An 18440-nucleotide genomic window follows, 5' to 3' on the forward strand; every position below is an offset into this window, starting at 1 on the left:
CAAGTATTTCTCTGCCTCCTAACTCCTCCGTTCCTCTGTAGTCACCTAATTCTACTACTTTTTCTCACTTTCCCATGATGTAGATTAGAGCTTCGTGCAACAGACATCTTCTGAATAAATTACTTGGCTATATCTAGCAGCAGAGGCTGACACTGCTCATTTGCACTTTCAGAAAAACATAAAGAATCTCCCAGTTACAAAGTGGCTGCTATTTCTTACTGTTATAAATAGGTCCGAAGGTAGATCTTATTAACGGAAAACAGATCTTCTTTCAGAATGGCTATTACCCTCTACTTGACACAATACCACAGAAGACAAAAGATCAGTATCTATTATTCTCGGAGTTTCCAAAAAAGAACTTTAAAACTGTCTTCTGAAACACCTCGTGGTCCCCCATAACCAGAGCACAGACTGACAGGAACACGGCAAGGAACAGAGGTGAAGTGGTTGAAACAAGCATCACTTCTTCTAATGGTTCTTATGGATGGCTCAAACCTCCTTATCTTGTTTACAAGCTCAAATCTCCTTTATCTTGTTTACAGCTTTTTATTGAGTTCTTAGATGCTAATTTGAGGTGAAAAACTTACTTCAGTTCCTCCGTCTTTGAAGGTGTCGCTGTACGTACTGTCTGGAGTACTGCGCTGGTCATCTTTGAGATAATTCGTGTGGGGAGCAATGTTGGACACTTCATATGGTTCAAAGATAACCCCTCGGTGCTCTTCATTTTCTCCTCTTGCATAGTGTGCTTGTGGAGTCATAAAAACAGGGGTAAACTCCTCTGCTTTAACCACAGTCACTCCAGCCCCCGTGATGGGCGTCGAGGTCCCAGACACGTTTGTGTTGTATTCCCTTTTGGACGACTCCAAAGCATCTTGGTTCAAGGAAAGGTTAACCGGCACTGTCTTCAGGACTTGAACACGGTTGTCTCCCCCACTTAAATTATTCTGAGCTTCCGTGGTATTAAGACAGTTTCTGTGAGACAGAAACAAAAAATATTATGAACTGTCTGATGATAGAGTAAATCTCCTCCTTAAATAGCTTAATGTTCTTAGCTGGTAGGGAAAGAGATCTTTCAACTCTGGCAAGCCATTGCCATAAGAAGCAGTACATTAACAAATACTAGTCAAAAGACATTGTGAGGGAAGCAGAGAGGTCGAGAGCTCTTTAACATCTAGGGAAAGACAATACATTTGATTTGACCTATAATCAATATGATTTCTTACAACACATTCTGGGTATTGAAGGTTGCTTTTACCTCAGCTTATAATTTGGATGCAAAATCAATCCACCAGTGCTACAGCCTTTAGACACAAAATAAACATAAAGAGTAAGGCTAGATACGGATTACTCACAGTAGATAATTTGCATGTGAAATAGGCAGAATATCAACAGCAAGATTGATATGCTGATGCATGCTCTTTCAGACTGTTGACAGGCCACCACTGTTTGTCTAACTCCAGTACCAATGCTCTTCTGAAAAAGCAAGCCTGGGAATTGCATTGTATCGGAGTAGATCAGTAACTATAGTGGCTGCAAGGTAACCTCCAGCAGCATTCCCGCATCTGCCTGCGGTTGCTGTTGGAAGCAATCCGGTTGTTGGTGGTAGTTGCACTGACATAAAATTGTTAACTCATAAAACTTTTAGTAGGTGTGCCACACTGCATTGTTTTCAGCTCAGGAGATCTGTTCTGACAAACTTGTTCCTCTCTCTTGGCATTCCACCGAAGACCAGTTCTGTCAATCATGCTCAACTTAAGAATTTCTCTGGTGTTTGCAGAAGAAAAACTGTCCCTCAAAATAAGTTTCATATTCTGTTTTGAAACAGTAAATTTATACCACTAGCTACCTAAACTTTCACCTTACATGGCTAATGGAGACCACCTAAGGCTGTCCCAAATTAGCTTCATTGAAATAAACCTTCTGTGGCTTCTCTCCACATGGAGATATCTTCCCCCATGTAAAGACTTCTATTTCTTTCTACATAAACATGCTCTCTCTCTTGTTCACAAGTCTTAATAAAGGCAGGAGTCAGTTTCCTCTGCCTCTTCACTTCACTTTTAGGCTACAGGGGAAAGCTGAAATCTGAGAGGAGTGAGATAAACATTTTGACCAAATGACTGAGAGTTACTTTACTTGCTTCTGGGCAAACCCTACGTTATGTTAAATAAAACCATATAAATCAGGTTACTGAGGCTAAACTACTCACATTTTGCTCTGGAAGAAAAAGGAAAGCAAAGCAGCAAATACCCAATAGTCAATATCATCTGATTTTACTAATCTCAGCAGCAGCAAAACAACAAAATGCAAATAATTAAACTTTCTGCTACTTTGCAAATTGCATGTTTAATAATACTGTTCAAATTTTCTAGTAAATTAAAACTAAAAAGCAGTAAAGTTTGCTTCCCAAACAGTCTTCATTCTTTTATCTTTTGGAAGAAAATCATAAACCCTCAGGCTATCATAGTTCCTTCAGTTCACAACTGATCAACGCTGTTAGTAGCTGGGTGTACGATTTTGAATAATACTGTACCTTTTATCTTGGTCTTCTTGATTATCACTCACTTTGTTAACAGATAACAGCCTTTTATCTCTGGGAACCTGAGAACAACACCAGGCATGGGGTCAGGTAAATGCAACTGTCAGGTATTTGCAGCTTCAGACTGTTCTACTGCAACAACTAGAAAAATGTAACCATATCAGTGTTGTCTAGTTCAACAGATGCCAGGAGCTGTTTTTCTTTGGGACACTGATTGTGAACAGAAAGATAATTTCCAAAGGGAAAAAACGTAGGGATTTTCTAGTTCTTGGGCACATGAGTCTGGAGCAAAGCACTCTTCTGTCTTTGGAATTTCAAGCCAGGTCAAGCCATCTCAAAATCAGAGCTTATATTCCCAAATGCACACACACTTTTCACTGAATTACAAAAGATGAGAAGGAAGACATGCTTTGATGAGCTCTGCATGGAGCCCCTTTTAGCTCAGAGGAAAAAAGCGTTTTCAATTAAACCAGAAGCACCAACTAAGTCCTCCTGTTACAGACCAGTCCTTCTCTACCATGGGGACAGGTCAGGATATGCTGGCATGTCACCAGAGGACGCTGACTTCTGCTTTGCTGAGTGCATCAACAGCCACAAGAAGTAAAAATCCAGTCAAATCTGGCCCCTCGTCAGACGCAGAATTGACACCAAGTGACTTGAAAGATTTGTCTTCCAACAGTTTCCTGACACCAGCATAGATATGAAGTCACCAAGGGCAAAGTTGCTGCCATGACCGTATTTTTCTTTTCTTGCTGAACCAGCAATTTGGGAGCTAAAACTTCTAATCCAGCTTTTACAAAACAAGGTATATCCATGCTGTCATAGCAGTTAACTCAAGATTTAAGAGCAAGAGTAGACCTAAGAATGGGCTAAAGCTGTGCCTTTTATCTTTAAATACTTTAAAGAAATATCAGGAAAATATCTGAATTTAGAAGAAAAACAATACTACAGTGCACTACAGTAGCCAGAGTTAGTATCAGCTATATCTGCAAGACAGCAGCAGAGTCAGAGTGTATGGGCCAGAGCCTTCTCTTCGGGACATCCTTTCTCCCTATTAAGCATCCTGCTGGTTAAAAAGCCTCTTTCCTATATTTTAGAAGTGTGATCCAAGCCACAGTTTGCACACGTTAATTCCTGTGTTAAGATCCTATATTTATTCCTGAAGGAGGGTCTATGTTTAGGTAAATATCACTACATGAAAAAAGAAAAGAAAAAAAAAAGAACCCAGTTAATTTAAAAGAATCCTTTTGACTGGAAAAGATACTTCAAAAAAATTACCCAGCATGTCAGAACAAATAAGAACAAATAAGTCATATGATAAGTAAGGGCAATTCAAGAGAGTGTGATGCACTAGAAGTCCTTCTCTACACTTCCATATTACAGCACAGAGGTTTACATTAGGTTTTAAGTTCCTGTTTGAGGGCATCAACAAGAGTTATTATTTTCTCCCAGTTTAAGACATAGTTATGATGGAACGCTGGAAATGGTCTTGAGTTTAACACAGTTTATTCCATCTGAACCCCAAGTTTCTTATAACTGCCTGGAACACAGAACAGAGATCTCACAGAACAGTTTTGAGAAGAAAAAGGGCTGTTCTCTGGTTTTATTTTAAAAATCCAGCAGATTAATGAACTACTACATACAAAGGTATTACTAAGACAGAAGCCAACACTCTGGATGGTCATATGCATCCTGAATTTTATGAATCCACAGTAACTTCACAGACTCTGGCACTGCGGTAACTCTGTTAAGCAGAGAAAAGGCCCTTTCTTCTTTCTCCTTGGGAAAAGCTTTCCTTTACTGACAACAACACACAAAAGCAAGGACCATCTCTTGAAATATAATAGGTAAAGAAATTAATACAATATTTAACCACAGGGTTGGTATATGGCATCTTGCCTACAACCCCTTCTTCTGAATGCTTATTTAATGATCATAGCAGAGACTAAAAAGAACAGCCTATTGTCTCGAAACATTTATATTAATAGATGCTAAAAGCAATTTTAAATTCCATTCCTGCTACTTTGTCATGAATTACAAGGGGAGCTGGCATTGTTTTGCTGGCTTTCACAGAAGATTATCTGTTCAGTGCAGGCAAAAGTGGTTTCAGGAGTGCTGAGATAATTTAAGTGAAATAAACAATTTTACACTTTAGTACTTGTCAGGCAACACTAATCCCATTTGCAGAGTACAAAGCCTGAGTTTTACAGTGAAATTTCTGCATGACACAGAGATGGACCCTGTAGGACTCTCCTCTGCTTTCCACAGAAATCTCACACATAGCTCTACCTAAAAACTATGAAATATATGAAAAAGAAAGGTGGTATCAAAACAGCAGGTAAAGCCTTGGGCTTAGAACCTGACATAAACTGAAACTGTATGTCAGTGTAACTATATGTACATTGTCTCTATAAACTGACTTAGATCCCTGTCTCTGTGTCTAGCTCCATTTCTGTCCTCCACTTTTCTATTTAGACTGCAAATTTCCAGTGTAAGGGCTAGACCTCACTGTATGTTTGTATAGAGACTAGTGCAATCATTATACAAATAAAAATAACATGGGAAACTGTCAGATGAGAGATAATCCAGTTGAAGAGCAAACTAAAACACATGTGGAATGAGCTAGAAAAGCAGACAAACCTACAGATGGACAAGGCTTTTCTACTTTTTAATCAATAGTGCAAGTATTCCACCACAAATAAAAAAGGGGCTAACTCATCCAATGCTCTTGCAAGGGAAGAGGAAGAAAGCTATGCTCAGAAAGAAATCATGGCTGAAAATTCAGTACAGGAATTCTGAATTTGTTTTTTCTCTCCAGAACTAAACACATCAAAACAGTCTCAGACAGGCTTTCTAAAACAGAAAAGGTGCTTGATGCAATTATCGGAGAGAAGACAAGATGCAAAGATTTCTGTCTCTGAAAACTGGTTGGTTTGGTGCTTTGTAGAGTGGTCCCCTGCTAGTGCAGCAGGGAGGAATAACGATGGAGTTACCTACTTTATAATAGTCATACAATAGGCCAAGGGCAGCAGCACTGTCCTCATCACCATTTATGCTCATCATTGCCTTGGTAGCTGCTGTTAGGGGATTCTCCAAATACGACTTCCAGGCTTCATCTTCACTGGTGTAGGCTCGTCTGGTGTTGAATGAAGTGTCATTTGGCACTAAGGCCACAAGTCGCTTGTTACTGCATAGACAGGAAGAATAAAATGGTGATCCGGAAGGGATTACTTTATTCACAAGGCATGTTAAAGAAAAGAACATCACATAGCTCAATGAAAGTGATACAATTACATCAAGCAAGCATCTCTATTAAACTTGGTGACATATTTTTCAGTATTAGTTATCTTCAGTACTTAATAAAAAAAACCTAAATGTGTGCAGATCTTGTGATAATAATTCAAGTGTTTTTACTAATATACAGATAATCAAAATATTTTAAAACTATTTGAAAAAAAAAAAGGAAGTAACAATATAAGAACCAAAATAAGAACATTTTGCTTCAGTATTTTTGCTAGATGTACACTTGATTCAGGAAAAATACATTTAACTGAAATCAGTTATAATAAGAATATGTGAATTAAAAAAAGTATCCAATACCAATCTAGTGTTCACCTAAACCAGGTATAGTTCAGTATTTAATAACTGGGTACACCTTATAATTGAACTATCTCTGCTTTTGGAATGCAATTTGTCCATAATTTCAGAAAAGTTTTCTGTAACAGGACACAAGCAAAGGGTGCAGTGGACAGAGCAAAAAGAAGTCAACACATTTGGTCTCAATTCGCACTTTTTATCACTTACCACATCTAGTTACAGACCCATGGCAATACACACAAGGCCAGTAGTAAGTGGGATTTGCAGCAGAGCAGTTTCCTCCAGCCTGAAAGCAGTAAAAACTGACCAGTGCCCGTGTATATCACAAGAGAAGATGCTGCACCACAGCTATGGCTGAAATTTCCAGTATAATGGAAACATAAATGAAGGTAATAGTACCTGCTTCTGTAAAATATTCAATAAACTTATGGATAAAAGAACTACCAAAAAAAAAAAAAACCAACAAAGTTGCATTGCTATTACACAAGATAGCAGGCAAACAGATTAGGCAGAGAAACAGCGAGCAGAGCAACGAGTGTGCTGCTCAGTGCATGTTGCAAAAGCACTGTCAAGAATTCTGGCTAAAGTTACAAGGATCACGACAAAACTTATAAAACATTACACCTTTCAAATTTGAAAGCTGCAAAGGTGGCAGAATAATTGAATATACTGACTTAACTGGCAAAACTAGCGGTTATTCCTGGTGACCTTCATAAAACATTTCTTGTTGTTTTCTAATAGAAACTGGTCATTATTCAACCTCCTCTTTTTGCTTTCCCCTACCTGCAGCGGTGCCAGCTCTGCAGACCTAACCCAACCAACTTCCGCTGCTGCACAGAGAGTGGTATTCAAACACTATGTAACTGAGCCTTTTATTTGATTTCAGAAATTGGGATTTGATAAAAGCACAACTGAACCCATGCAGTAAACACTCTCAGACACCAGCAGCACGTTCTACCTGCAGCCCCCCCAGCCACAGTGACCGGCTGCCGGAGCTCAACCCGCAAAGTGCGTGTGCTCCTGTGTTTAAGGAAGAGGAGGGGGAATGTGGAGATTATGATCTCTATGGTACAGAGCACTGTTTACAAGTTTCTCTATTTAATGAAAAACAAAATAATCCATCTGGTACACAGAGCACAGTTTTATGAGCTCTGTGGGGGAAGAGAGCATTTAGCATCATATCACAAAATACAGCAAACAATTACAGTACAGATTTTGTTTTCCTTACATCTAAAATATCTGGATTCTTAGAAGCTTCCTTTCTTTTCTGAGAGCCTTTATTTTTCTGCCTGGCATTTTGCCATCTCTTCAAAAGATTTTTGTCCTTGTTTCCACATATACATTTGCGTTGTTACAGGTTTGCTTCAGCAAACGAAGCTGAAGCAGAGATCAGGAGCCCAAGGAAAGGCAGAGAACTGCTAGGTCCTCTTGCCGTTTCAATGCCTTATTGTTAGCGGCTCAAATCAGATTTGCAACAGCCCCACTGCTTGTGCCAGAGGTAGCTGAGGGCCTGTTCCCACTCTGGAGTAGCCAATTCTCTCTGGCTCAGAGGCAATTATTCCAGGCAAGGATTCTCCTTTCCTCAACAAAGCTCCCCTTCAGCTAAACCCAGGCTGTTTCACCGCATGGGCAGCTGCCCATTGCAATGCACAAATACCGCTCGCTCTCCTTCCTGTAGCAATCTTCCCTTACAATCAATAACTGCCTTTTGTTACTCGGAGCACTCAAAGCCATGCGATAGTCATAGCTGATCTTTGAGCACCACAGGCAGACCAAGATGTCCTTTAAAAACCCACCTTTTGAGAGCTGGGCTGTGCCTGTCTGCAGAAATGCTGGAAGGGAGGAGTCAATCTCTGGTGCTCTAACTCAGTCAAGACCATGTTAAAGTGGTGAGTTCTCAGAGGCAGTGTATGCTATTGTGGTGGAGTGAAGCTAAAGTAAAAGGAATAAATGCTCTAAGAACAGCCACTCAGGAAGTAAAAAGTTGGGATGGCTGGAAAGACAAAAGTGCATAGACCCACCGTCTCCCCAACATCTCCCCCAGAGCACGTTTTCTCTGCCACCCAGGTTTTCACATTTAAAAAATAAATATCCGTCTTCTCTGGCTGGAGAGATGGTCTACAGCATAATCACCCAACACACTCATTGTGTTTACTCTGCAAACAGACTGAAACAATAGCATTAAGAAAAATAAAAAACTTCCTCATCACCCCCATCCCTGTAATCAGCTCTGTGGGAGGCTAATGGTCAGACCCAATTATCATGATTTAACATAGTCAATCATTTCAAAGACTATATCCAAAGCAGCCAGCCAAAACAACTGTGCTGACTTCAAAAAAACTCTATTAATTAAGGTCGTTTGGATAGGAGGGAAGGTATCTCTGAAGAAATGAGACTTGCATGTGCACAAGCATTCCCTTTCCTTTTCCCCGACTGCTGAATCTCCTGGACAAATGAGACAGAGAGGTAGCAAAGTCCCCCTTTACCAGAGGAGATAAATATATTTTAATGTATGCCATGAAAACCCAGCCTCCTGAGCGAGGCTCTGCACAGTTAAGCTCCTCAGTCCTGTCAATCACCCTTCCATGCCAGGGCAGGCCCAGCTGTTCCAGCTGCGTTATCCTTCCTGATAACAGCAGGCAGTTGCGTGGAGAATAGTGACTCTGGTGGCACCTGAACCACTGGGAAGACAAAGGGTGACACCTACGTCAAACAGAAGCGTGTTCTCACTGGAGAAAAGCCTCAGTTGGAACCTGCAATCATCAACACATCTATGGATCTTATCAAAAGGTGCAAATCTATCAGTGACCACATTCATGGAGAACCACTCACTTGAGGAAGGAAAACAGGCCCAAGATTGAAAGTAGAAGATTCCCATTCAACCTGGCGAGCAACATCAGCAAATATCTGCTGTAGCCCCAGGCACATCTTCTAAACCAGCCTGCCCCAGAGTGGAGAACCAGCCTAATCCCGACTGTGCCCATTCCTCACTGGCGCAGCCACCACTCGCTGCATGACAGTCTGGGTGTCTGCGGACTGGAACACAGCTGGAGCTGGATGGACACACCACTAAAAGTGGAAAGCACACCACTACTTTACTGTGGAGATACAGCGTAACAATTGAGGATACTTCGTGCCTAAAAAGTACACGTTTTCTTTCTAGCTATCAGTTCAGCTCCTAATAAATTTTGGTTGGTTTATGTTAAACAGTAGTAGGTGGCTATGTATCTTAATTTATAGGTATGTGAGGATGAAAGGTATTTTCTGAAGGAATAGTCTAGCTTAGGAGCCAGATTGCCCTGCTACTTGAGTGTTTATGTCAAAACTAAACTTCACATGGCCTTTATTTTGCAAAATCGTTTTTTTTTTCCCTATTTAGTAGAGATTTTCTTGTTTGTACCATCTTACATGATTTGTGTGCTTTCTTTGTAACAAAATATGTACATACGTTTTCCAGATTTATACCGTTTTGGTGATTTCTGCATCTGGTGCACTGATATTTTTTAACTTATTTAAAATTGAGATTATGGGATTTTATAAAACCCTATGCAAGCGTAGTGTATAAATGGAGATGGCAAAAACTCTGCTCACTTTGTTTCATTTCAGTTACTGCAGGAAGAGAATTGGAGAGGTACATTGCACTAAATGTCAATAAATTAGCTGAATGGAAAGGAATGGCCTTTCAAGCTCTTCTTCAGATTAGAGATAACGAACTTTCAACAGCCAGCACTTGGAGCTATAAAATCCTACTACAGGCAAATTCTCACCCAACTCGAGGCAATTTGTGAATTAGCTTACATAGCATCAGAAATGCCCATTAACAATGGTGAAAGGTAAATGGTGATCTGAGCTTGCTTTTTATTCAGAAACACAATTTCCTGCCTGCCAGTCTCAGCCAATTTTGATGCTCAAGAGCTTTCTGTTGAATTTGCAAAGTTCATGCAGTCCTCAACCTCATTGCTAAATTTGCCACAAACTATAAAGCAGGCCAACATAGCCATGCTGCATCAAATACAGCTGCATCCTACTCTCCTCCGCCAAATGCTTAGCATTACATCCTGATCCAGTCGGTGCTACTGGGGAATAAAGTGTCATCTGTTCCCAGGTTTCAGCCCAGAGCTGAGCCTGCCTGTTCTTACACCTGTGGGACAGCACATCTGCACAGCATCCTCTGCAAACTGTGCCTTGAGGACAGAAGATGGGAGACTATGGGCCACACAGCTGTTATAAAGCACACAGAAATTCTAGCACCAAATGACCAGAAAAGGCAAGATATCCTGACATCATGTAATCTTGACTCCCAGCACAGCATGTCAAGTCCATGGGATATTTATCATGAACTCCTTTTTTGCTGGATGATAGGGAAGCGCACAGGGCAACTATCTGCAACTGGGAAACCCTGGGAGAAATACTAACTTTGAAACAAGACGCTAGCCAAAGAGACTACTTTTTTCTGCTGCATACAGACATGCACCACACACCATGTTGTATCGAGTTTCTGGTCTCTTTATTGTCCAGATGAGAGACCTGGCTCCAGTATGCTGTGACTCCATGTGCTGTGGGAAGACACCCACCTGCTTAGACTTTCCTCCAGTGCAAAGTAAGAAACGAGGAACTTCAACAATACCTGCATTTCATTTGGTATGACAAAAAGTATAGGAGCACACTCCAGCCACATCCAACAGCTGGAAAAAGAGCTCCCATTTCAGTTTTGATACAGCTAAGGAGGGCAGAGTGTGATCATTTACAAGAGCTTCGGTAGCTCTAAAGCTCTTTGTAAATTTAGTTTACGCTTACAAAATTCCCAGTTCAGTTATAAGGCTACTTATAAAACAGATTTAGAACAGATGCGGATACAATTTGTCTTACAACTACTGTACATACATACAAATTCACAGGCACAAACTGAACTGCTGTGACCATTTAAAAGGCAACTAAGGACAAATCCTGCAGAAGCTGGCTAAGTTAACAAACTTCAGATTCCGGATCATAATTTTTTCTCTGTGCTCATTATACAAAGAAGTATAAATCAAAGCTAGTCCTAGTACTTGAAACCATGTTTTAAAGATTCTAAGGCTAGCCCAGTTTCACTATCCTCAGCACACTCCTTTGCCTAGACACAAAGCAAAACAAACAACAAAAAAAACCCCACACCACATGGGTGACTCACTGCAAGTTTTGATTTATTTAGTTAAAAAAAGAGTTCAGGCTCCTCAGGATTTATTGCCAAAAGTATAATTAAAAAGTCAGCAACATTGTTGTTTCAATTAGATAATAGTGTTCCGTTAAAACTACAAAGGAGCATAAATGTTTAACGAACAGGAAAATTATGACACAGGTTTCTTGGTGTTACGTCTTTCACAGCCGACAATCACATTGTTCCCAGAAGCATGAACACAACTCCAAAACACACTTAGCCCAAATCAGTGAACATATAAATATACAAATGACTGGAGAGTGAAGGAAAATCAAAGCATTTAGATCACCAAGAAAATAAAAGATGCGACGCCCTCTGGCCCAGCCAACACTCAGTACCAAGGAAAAAAAACTCATTAAAGAGGCTGAGTAATTTTGTCTACTAATGAATGCAGGTTTGGGACTCTTGCAATTTTGGGACAATTATCCTTTTTGAGCACAAGACAAATCTGAGCAAGATTACACATGTTAAATGATTAAAATAAATTACTTTACCTTTACAAAATACTCCGAGAGGAAGTCAAGTAACATACTGAGAGCAGAAATAGCAATTGGCAAAACAGACTAGTTCAACAATTAGATGCCTACTATAATTTTTATTTGTTTTCACTCAGAACCAAAATAACTTGAGCATGTAATAGTGATTAAAAAGATTAAAACAAATAGGTGATTCATTAACATTGACAAAAAACTATTAAGTATGTCAAAGTGGAGGCAGGAAAAAGAAACGTGACACAAGGATTAAATACACACAGTAAATGCCTACTGAGGACCAGTTCAAGTAGGCAATTACTCACCCCGAGACAGACTTTTTAAACCTATGATTTCAGAGAGTGTTTTTGTTTCACTTCAAATTAAATATTATTTCTATCAGACAATCTTTTGTTATTAGTGGACTAAGTACCCTGTTGCCTTTGTTTTGTTGGGTTTTGTTTGTTTTTTGTTTGCTTGGGGTTTTTTATTTGTTTTGTGTGGTCTTTTTGTTTGGTTTGGTTTGGTTTGTTTTTTTGAACCAAGCAGAAAACAGTCTTAAAAAGAAAAATTAAAAGGTAGGTTTCACCATACTTGTAAAAAACACTGACATTTTAAAAAAACAGGATACTCCGGAGCTCACATTACTGCAGCAGTTAAGAGAGTTCATTAGTAATTACTTAGCAGCTTCATACTGTTTTGCTAAGAAGCGTAAGTACTATCAGCATGCAGAGCACCCAAGGTTGTTTTAGCCGACTTGAAGTAGCCAGCAGTAGCCTTTAAAATTAAAAACAGGTCATGACAAGGCTTCCCAGACCTGCTGCAGTTTAACCTGACCCTTGGCCCCATGGCCCTTGTTCATTCATTGCTTCCACAGAGTTAATGGAAATGGAATAGTTACTGCACTGATAGCACTGATGGCTGTTTTTTTCAGAATATGAAATTTTTTACACAGCCAGAAAGAAAACAAATTCAACAACTGAGCAACCATGGGAGTCAAAATTTTCCATGAATATTTTTAAAAAGCACACAAAACCAAAAATATACTTTACAGAACTAAACCGCAGAATTATGGAAGATGCTGTTACCTCCCACAATTAGGAAAATTACCAAATCTACAAATACATGCCATCTTTGAGGTTGGAGACATATTCTCAAGCTGCAGTTATGTTGCAATATTTTACTTTCCACAGTTCACATGCACTTAATATGGTTTCCTTGGTTGAATATTTCATAAGCAACAGTTGTCTTCTTTATGAAGTTAGTACTATCAAAGAATAGGACAATGTCCCGGTATACTAGGATGTCTGAAATAATTAGTTATTTTCTTTTAATTAGCTACTACTGTCCCAATCGCTGATTAAAAAGCTAACGAAGATTCACCCCAGGATTAATTCCTAGATCAGCATTTGAAAGTGCCATTTTGTGTGAACGTGTGTGTGTAAAAAAGGGCAGCCTAGTTGGCTGCTCTATAACCATGGGAAAAAGATATTTAAGGTAACCATCAATGGTCTGCACTGGATTAATATTTGTGAAAATATCTGACAACAAATGTCAACTGGTGTAATATCATTTGCCCTTCATATGTCCGTGCCAGAATGAGAATGATGATGATGATGTTCCTGCTGACCCTTCCACAGGGAAGAGGTTACACGATCACCATAATCAAGAAAGTGACCTGGGAAAATCCCCTCCCTCCTGTTCTGCTTTGATCTTCAGTCTGGTCTTAGATTTCAGCACCAGAGAGACACGCAGTGTTACAGGGATATGTAGCCATTGGACTTATTACTCCTCTCAGTTAAGCCTATGGTTCTGTGAGGTTCTGCACACTGATTATCCACCTGCCTTGCACAGAGATGGTTTTCTGGGGAACATCCATGACAGCATGTCTGACATCTGAAAAGTGCAAGCACTTAACACCTCTAATTCTTGTTTCTTCATTCATTCTCAGATGAGTAACGCTTTGGAAAATTCATTTCAGTGGATGCCCTATCCCGATATTCAGCAGTGTAAAAAAAGAAAAAAATAACTTAGTAGTCTGTGAACTAATCACCACTCAACATCTGCTGATGAGAAACATGCTTGGCCCTCAAACAAAAAACTACAAAAAATACACGAAATCACATTGTAAACTATAAATGCCCGTTGTTGTTACAGTGCTAGATGCTCAAGTTAAATATTATGAGAGCAGCAACTACATTTACACATTGAGGAAGAAGTAGGAAACCAAGGCAAAATTACTCTGTGAAGAGTCCGATATCAACTTCTGCCACAGACACCTCTGAGTATCATGTTGGATGTAAACATGCTCCACTGACACACGGGAGCAGGTCTGAACCCATTCCCACCTCCAGGCTCGCCCTCCCCTCAGTTATTTACCCACAAGCACATCCTCAGCTTCAGAGCCAAGCTGTCCCAAGTCCTCCTTCATGTGGTCAATCTTAGTATGCCCTAGCCTAGTTTACCTGGTGTCCCAAGGAGCTCTTACACATACTGGGGGTGCTGGGAGCCTGACTGTTCTGACTGACAGGCAGTCATGCAGCTGGCGGCTAGCAGGAGAGCTACAGCGACCAGCATGCTCGGGCCTGCTACCACGCAACTGCAGTCCCAGCCAACATGGTACTCACAACTTTACACAACACCAGGAGCAGAGGGGACACAACTGTGGCATTTACCAGGCTGGTAAATTGTGATTGCACAGTTGCTGCTCCTCATTCACAGGAGTACTGGCCATCTCTGAAACCTTTTTAAGTCTCACAATTATTGAGGTCACCAATTAGCTTCACTAACGCATTAGAACCATTAATCTGGAGTTCTGTGGTGATAATTTTTTTCTGTATGCTACAGTAAGAAGAACTTTTCAGCTTATAAATGCAGAAGTGAACCCTGGAGTCATCTTTACAACCTGCAAAGGAGATACTCCTCCTCCCTACCCCATGTTCCCTGGCCTGCATTCAATCCACAGGGTTCCCTTGCAATGGCACAAAGAATTGGATGGTAACAGAGGCAGCTGCATGTACCTCCAAAATGTTCATGAAGAGGTAGGGACGCACATTTCCTTCTGCAGAGGTTCTAGTTCTAGCAGTCTTGAACACCTGCCATTTGCTTGCACTTCCTCTGTGTATAAAGAACCCAGATCAATGAAAAATGTATCTTAAAAATAGCCTCCAAGAGGAGGTTGGGCTCCTCTCAACCCAACACTCCCCTGACACAGTTCTCTAGCTGCACAAATAGCTTTACTGACCCAGCTGAGAGGGTGGACTGGAGGCTGGAACAAGTGGCCACAGCCTGCTTAAGTCAGTATTACCTCTGAAAAATGCATGTGAAATCATGCCTTATCTCTTCTGACCCATAGAAGTTTGTAGAAGCAAGCAGGCAAAACCCAGCTTAGGCAGAAAGACTAAAGGGAAAGATAGGGAGATAGGCACACTATCTTAAGGATAATCTCCCCTTCCAAGCTCCTCAGTTAGCATTAGAATCAACTTGTTCTTTAGGATTTTCACCTGACTGCCCATCCTTCTCCTTTAAAGCTCATGGTGCAGGTGGCACTACAGCACCCCTGCCCCTGCTCCTCCTCCAAAGAGGGACACTGCAGACAGCACTGCAGAGCCACTGTGCAGCAGCGGTGTATCACCTCCCGAGAAAAATCCACACATTTCACTGAAGGATGAGACGGAGATGTATTTTACCATATTTTCTATACCCTCTCAGCTGCTTAGTCCTCTATATCACCACTTTACTAGTACAAACCCCACAAAAACATGCCCAATGACACTGACAAATTAACTGACCTCAAAATAATGAGCTTCCCTCTCCAGTCTTGCCTGTAGGGAAAATCTGTTTTTAAATAAAACAGAGGCCATGTAGAGGAGAATAATGTTGTACTCTCTGGATTAGCTTTTAATCAAATATAATTAGAACCTAAAAAAAAACCCCAAAACCCAAAAAAACAACAAAAAAAACCTTCACATCCAAACTTTCCACACCAGACTAACACCTCATTCCACCTGGCCATCTTTTCTGAAAACAAATGTATTTGCCTTCTCATGTTACACATGTATATAGAAAGCCCAGGAGATTTCTTTACTCTTTATTTCCTTTTCAAACTCTTACCTACCACCTATGAATTATCTAAACACCTTAACCAGAAACAGATCACAGACATACCTGCAATGGGGGAAGTGCTGTTAGTTGAGGGTACATGCCCTACAGTGCTCTTAAGTTCCTCACAGTGATAATGGCAGCAGCACTACGCAGAGCAGGGGATGAAGGGCATTAATGCTCCCATCTCAGTAGCTTACACCTATGCCATACTGTTCTTGTTGGGAAGGAAGGATATCCTGTAGCTTAGTAGCATCCTTGACTCAGAAGGGAACCCTTTTGTCCTAGCTCCTCACATGAATTAGGCTTCCACCACACTGGTTTTCTGCTTCAAAACTGACTGGAGTATGAAGTTGCTCTTTCTCCTTCCCTATATTCCACTCCTGTTAACTGACCTTGATCTGCTGTAGCCTCATTTCTGACCCCTTCCTGAAACTACTGGCAACTCGGTTTGGCCAGGGAGTAATTTACAGGCCCCTTTCACCTCTGTGCAGTTCTGGAACTGCCCGTTGCTTTAGGATGCCCTCAATCACTGCATCTTCTCAGCATTTTCACAGTTAATCTGCTTCCCCTCCCAACTCAATGACTGCTCTTTCAGGTGCTCCTCCCTGCCTCACTGGCATCCCCCAGGGCTTTGTCTTTATTCCTTTCCTTGCATTTAAATCATTTACTGCTCTTATCTGGACACCTAAGGCATTATTTCCCATCCCCACTCAGATGAACTCTCAAACTCCACTTTGTTCCCAACTCCTACCACAGACAGTTTAATTTCATGTCAGTAACTTCCTTTGCATTATCCCACTGTCAGCTGATGTTCAAAAACTCCAGGACTAAAATTATTTTTTTTTAACCTTTCTTCTCTGAAGTGTCCTGTCTCTTCCGTATCAGGATAGCCAATCCTGCTGTTTTCTTTTGTTGGATAATCTCTTTCTTTCACTCCTTGACAGGCAGGCTGTCACCAAGCCGACGTCTCCAACACCAGGCTCCACCTCTCTGCCTCCTTTGCCACAAAGGCTCCTGGGGAGCCCAACAAGGGCTTACATCTGAGTGCCGACCGTAGCTGAAATTACAGTCATGGCTGGGGCACCCTACCTGCACCACACCAGCAGTAAAACAAAACTGCCGTCTCCTGTTGGGCCTCTGCGATCTCCTGCCCTCCATCTTCCTTTCCCCGTTACTCTACCCAGCCGCCTCCTGCAGAAACACTCATAACCCGAGCAGGGAAAATGGCTTTCCTGCCTGGCTGCCTCACGGCGGCACCTCGGCGCGGCACAACAGCAGGCCCAGGCCCTCACGGAGCCACCATGGCGGGAACACAGACGTGGGCTTCACCCCAGGGCGCACCCGCGGGGGCGGGGAAGGGGGTAAATAAAAATAACCCCCGGGTTTGGGCCCATCAGCACGAAGCGTTGACGGAACCGGACAGACGCTGGGGTGGCAGGAGAAGAGCAAGCCGCGGCCTGCACGCCCAACGCCAGCTCCCGGCGCCGCTCCCCGCCCCGGGACAGGCCACTCGTCCGCCGAGCCCACGCTGGCTGCGTCCCGATCCTGCTGCGTGCCCCGGGATTGCGGGCGGCGTCCCCCGGCGCCTCCAGGAGGCACGGGGGCTGCCCACTTCGCCGCTCTTCCCCCGGCCTCGCACGCCTCGCTGCTGCCGGGCCCGGGCCCGCCGCGGCCTGCGGCCCCCGCCGCCGTGCACTCGGCCGAGCCGGCGGGAGCGGGTGGTTTCCACCTGCCCCGACGCCGCTACCAGAAAAGTTACTTTTTAACCCCGGGCGGAGGCACCGATCTCCGGGCAGCCGCAGGCCCGCCAGGGCGTCCCGCCGGGAAAACAAGGTCAGGGCGCGGAGGCTGAAGGCGCCGCACGCAGCAGCTGGGGCGGCCGAGGCTGCTGAGCACACGGCAGAACCGCGGCCCTTCCTCCTAACGCCCGCGGGACGGGCCCGGGGCGCCGAGGGCCGTCTGCCCTGCCCGCCGAGGGCCGTCTGCCCTGCCCGCTCGGCACCGGCCCGCGATAAAAGCCCTTTGTTGCACTAACACAAAAGCCGAGAAACACTTTCCGTCCGGGGCCTTCGGCGGGCGGAGGCCGCTCCGCTCTTGTAGGGCGAGGAGAGCTCCCTAGCGAAATAGGACCCTCGAGGTGAGAGGGGGAAAAAAAAAATAAATCTAAAAATGGGATTAAAAAAAAAATCGCGAAGCCCCACAACCAGATGGAAAGCGAGGTGGGGGGCAGCGAGCCGCAGCGTTGTCCTCGGGCGCTGTGGGAGTTGCTGTGCCGCCCGGTCCGGCGTCACTTCACGGAGGAAGAAGGGCCGTCCCGGCAGGTCCGCGTCCGCCACCGGAGAGGGGGAAGCAGAGCCGGCCAGACGGGCCGGCCGGCCCCGCGCAGCGGGAGCAGCGGCGTGCCTGCGATCACTTACTTGTCCGTCTCTTGTGACATGTTTGATCCAATGAACTCTCTCCCCTTTTCCCGGTGCCTCCGTCTCCCTGGCGGAACTGGACTTTCAGGTCTGTGCAGGTGAAGGTGTGTGTGAACGCC

General features: G+C 42.9%; 1 protein-coding gene across 1 annotated transcript in view; it reads right to left on the bottom strand.

Moving 5' to 3' along the window:
• The window catches only part of GRHL2 (grainyhead like transcription factor 2), a gene marked incomplete at both ends in the record, with an annotated part of 54743 nt that extends 48398 nt beyond the window's left edge, over window positions 1-6345 (bottom strand). Inside the window, 4 exons of the mRNA XM_080339640.1 lie at window positions 588-972; window positions 2531-2598; window positions 5534-5723; window positions 6341-6345. Of these exons, the coding sequence (XP_080195766.1) occupies window positions 588-972; window positions 2531-2598; window positions 5534-5723; window positions 6341-6345 (648 nt within the window). The remainder of the gene's footprint in view (window positions 1-587; window positions 973-2530; window positions 2599-5533; window positions 5724-6340) is intronic.
• Between the last annotated feature and the right edge of the window lie 12095 nt (window positions 6346-18440).

This window comes from Nesoenas mayeri (assembly GCF_963082525.1).
Source record: "Nesoenas mayeri genome assembly, chromosome: 2".
Taxonomy (NCBI): Eukaryota; Metazoa; Chordata; class Aves; order Columbiformes; family Columbidae; genus Nesoenas; species Nesoenas mayeri.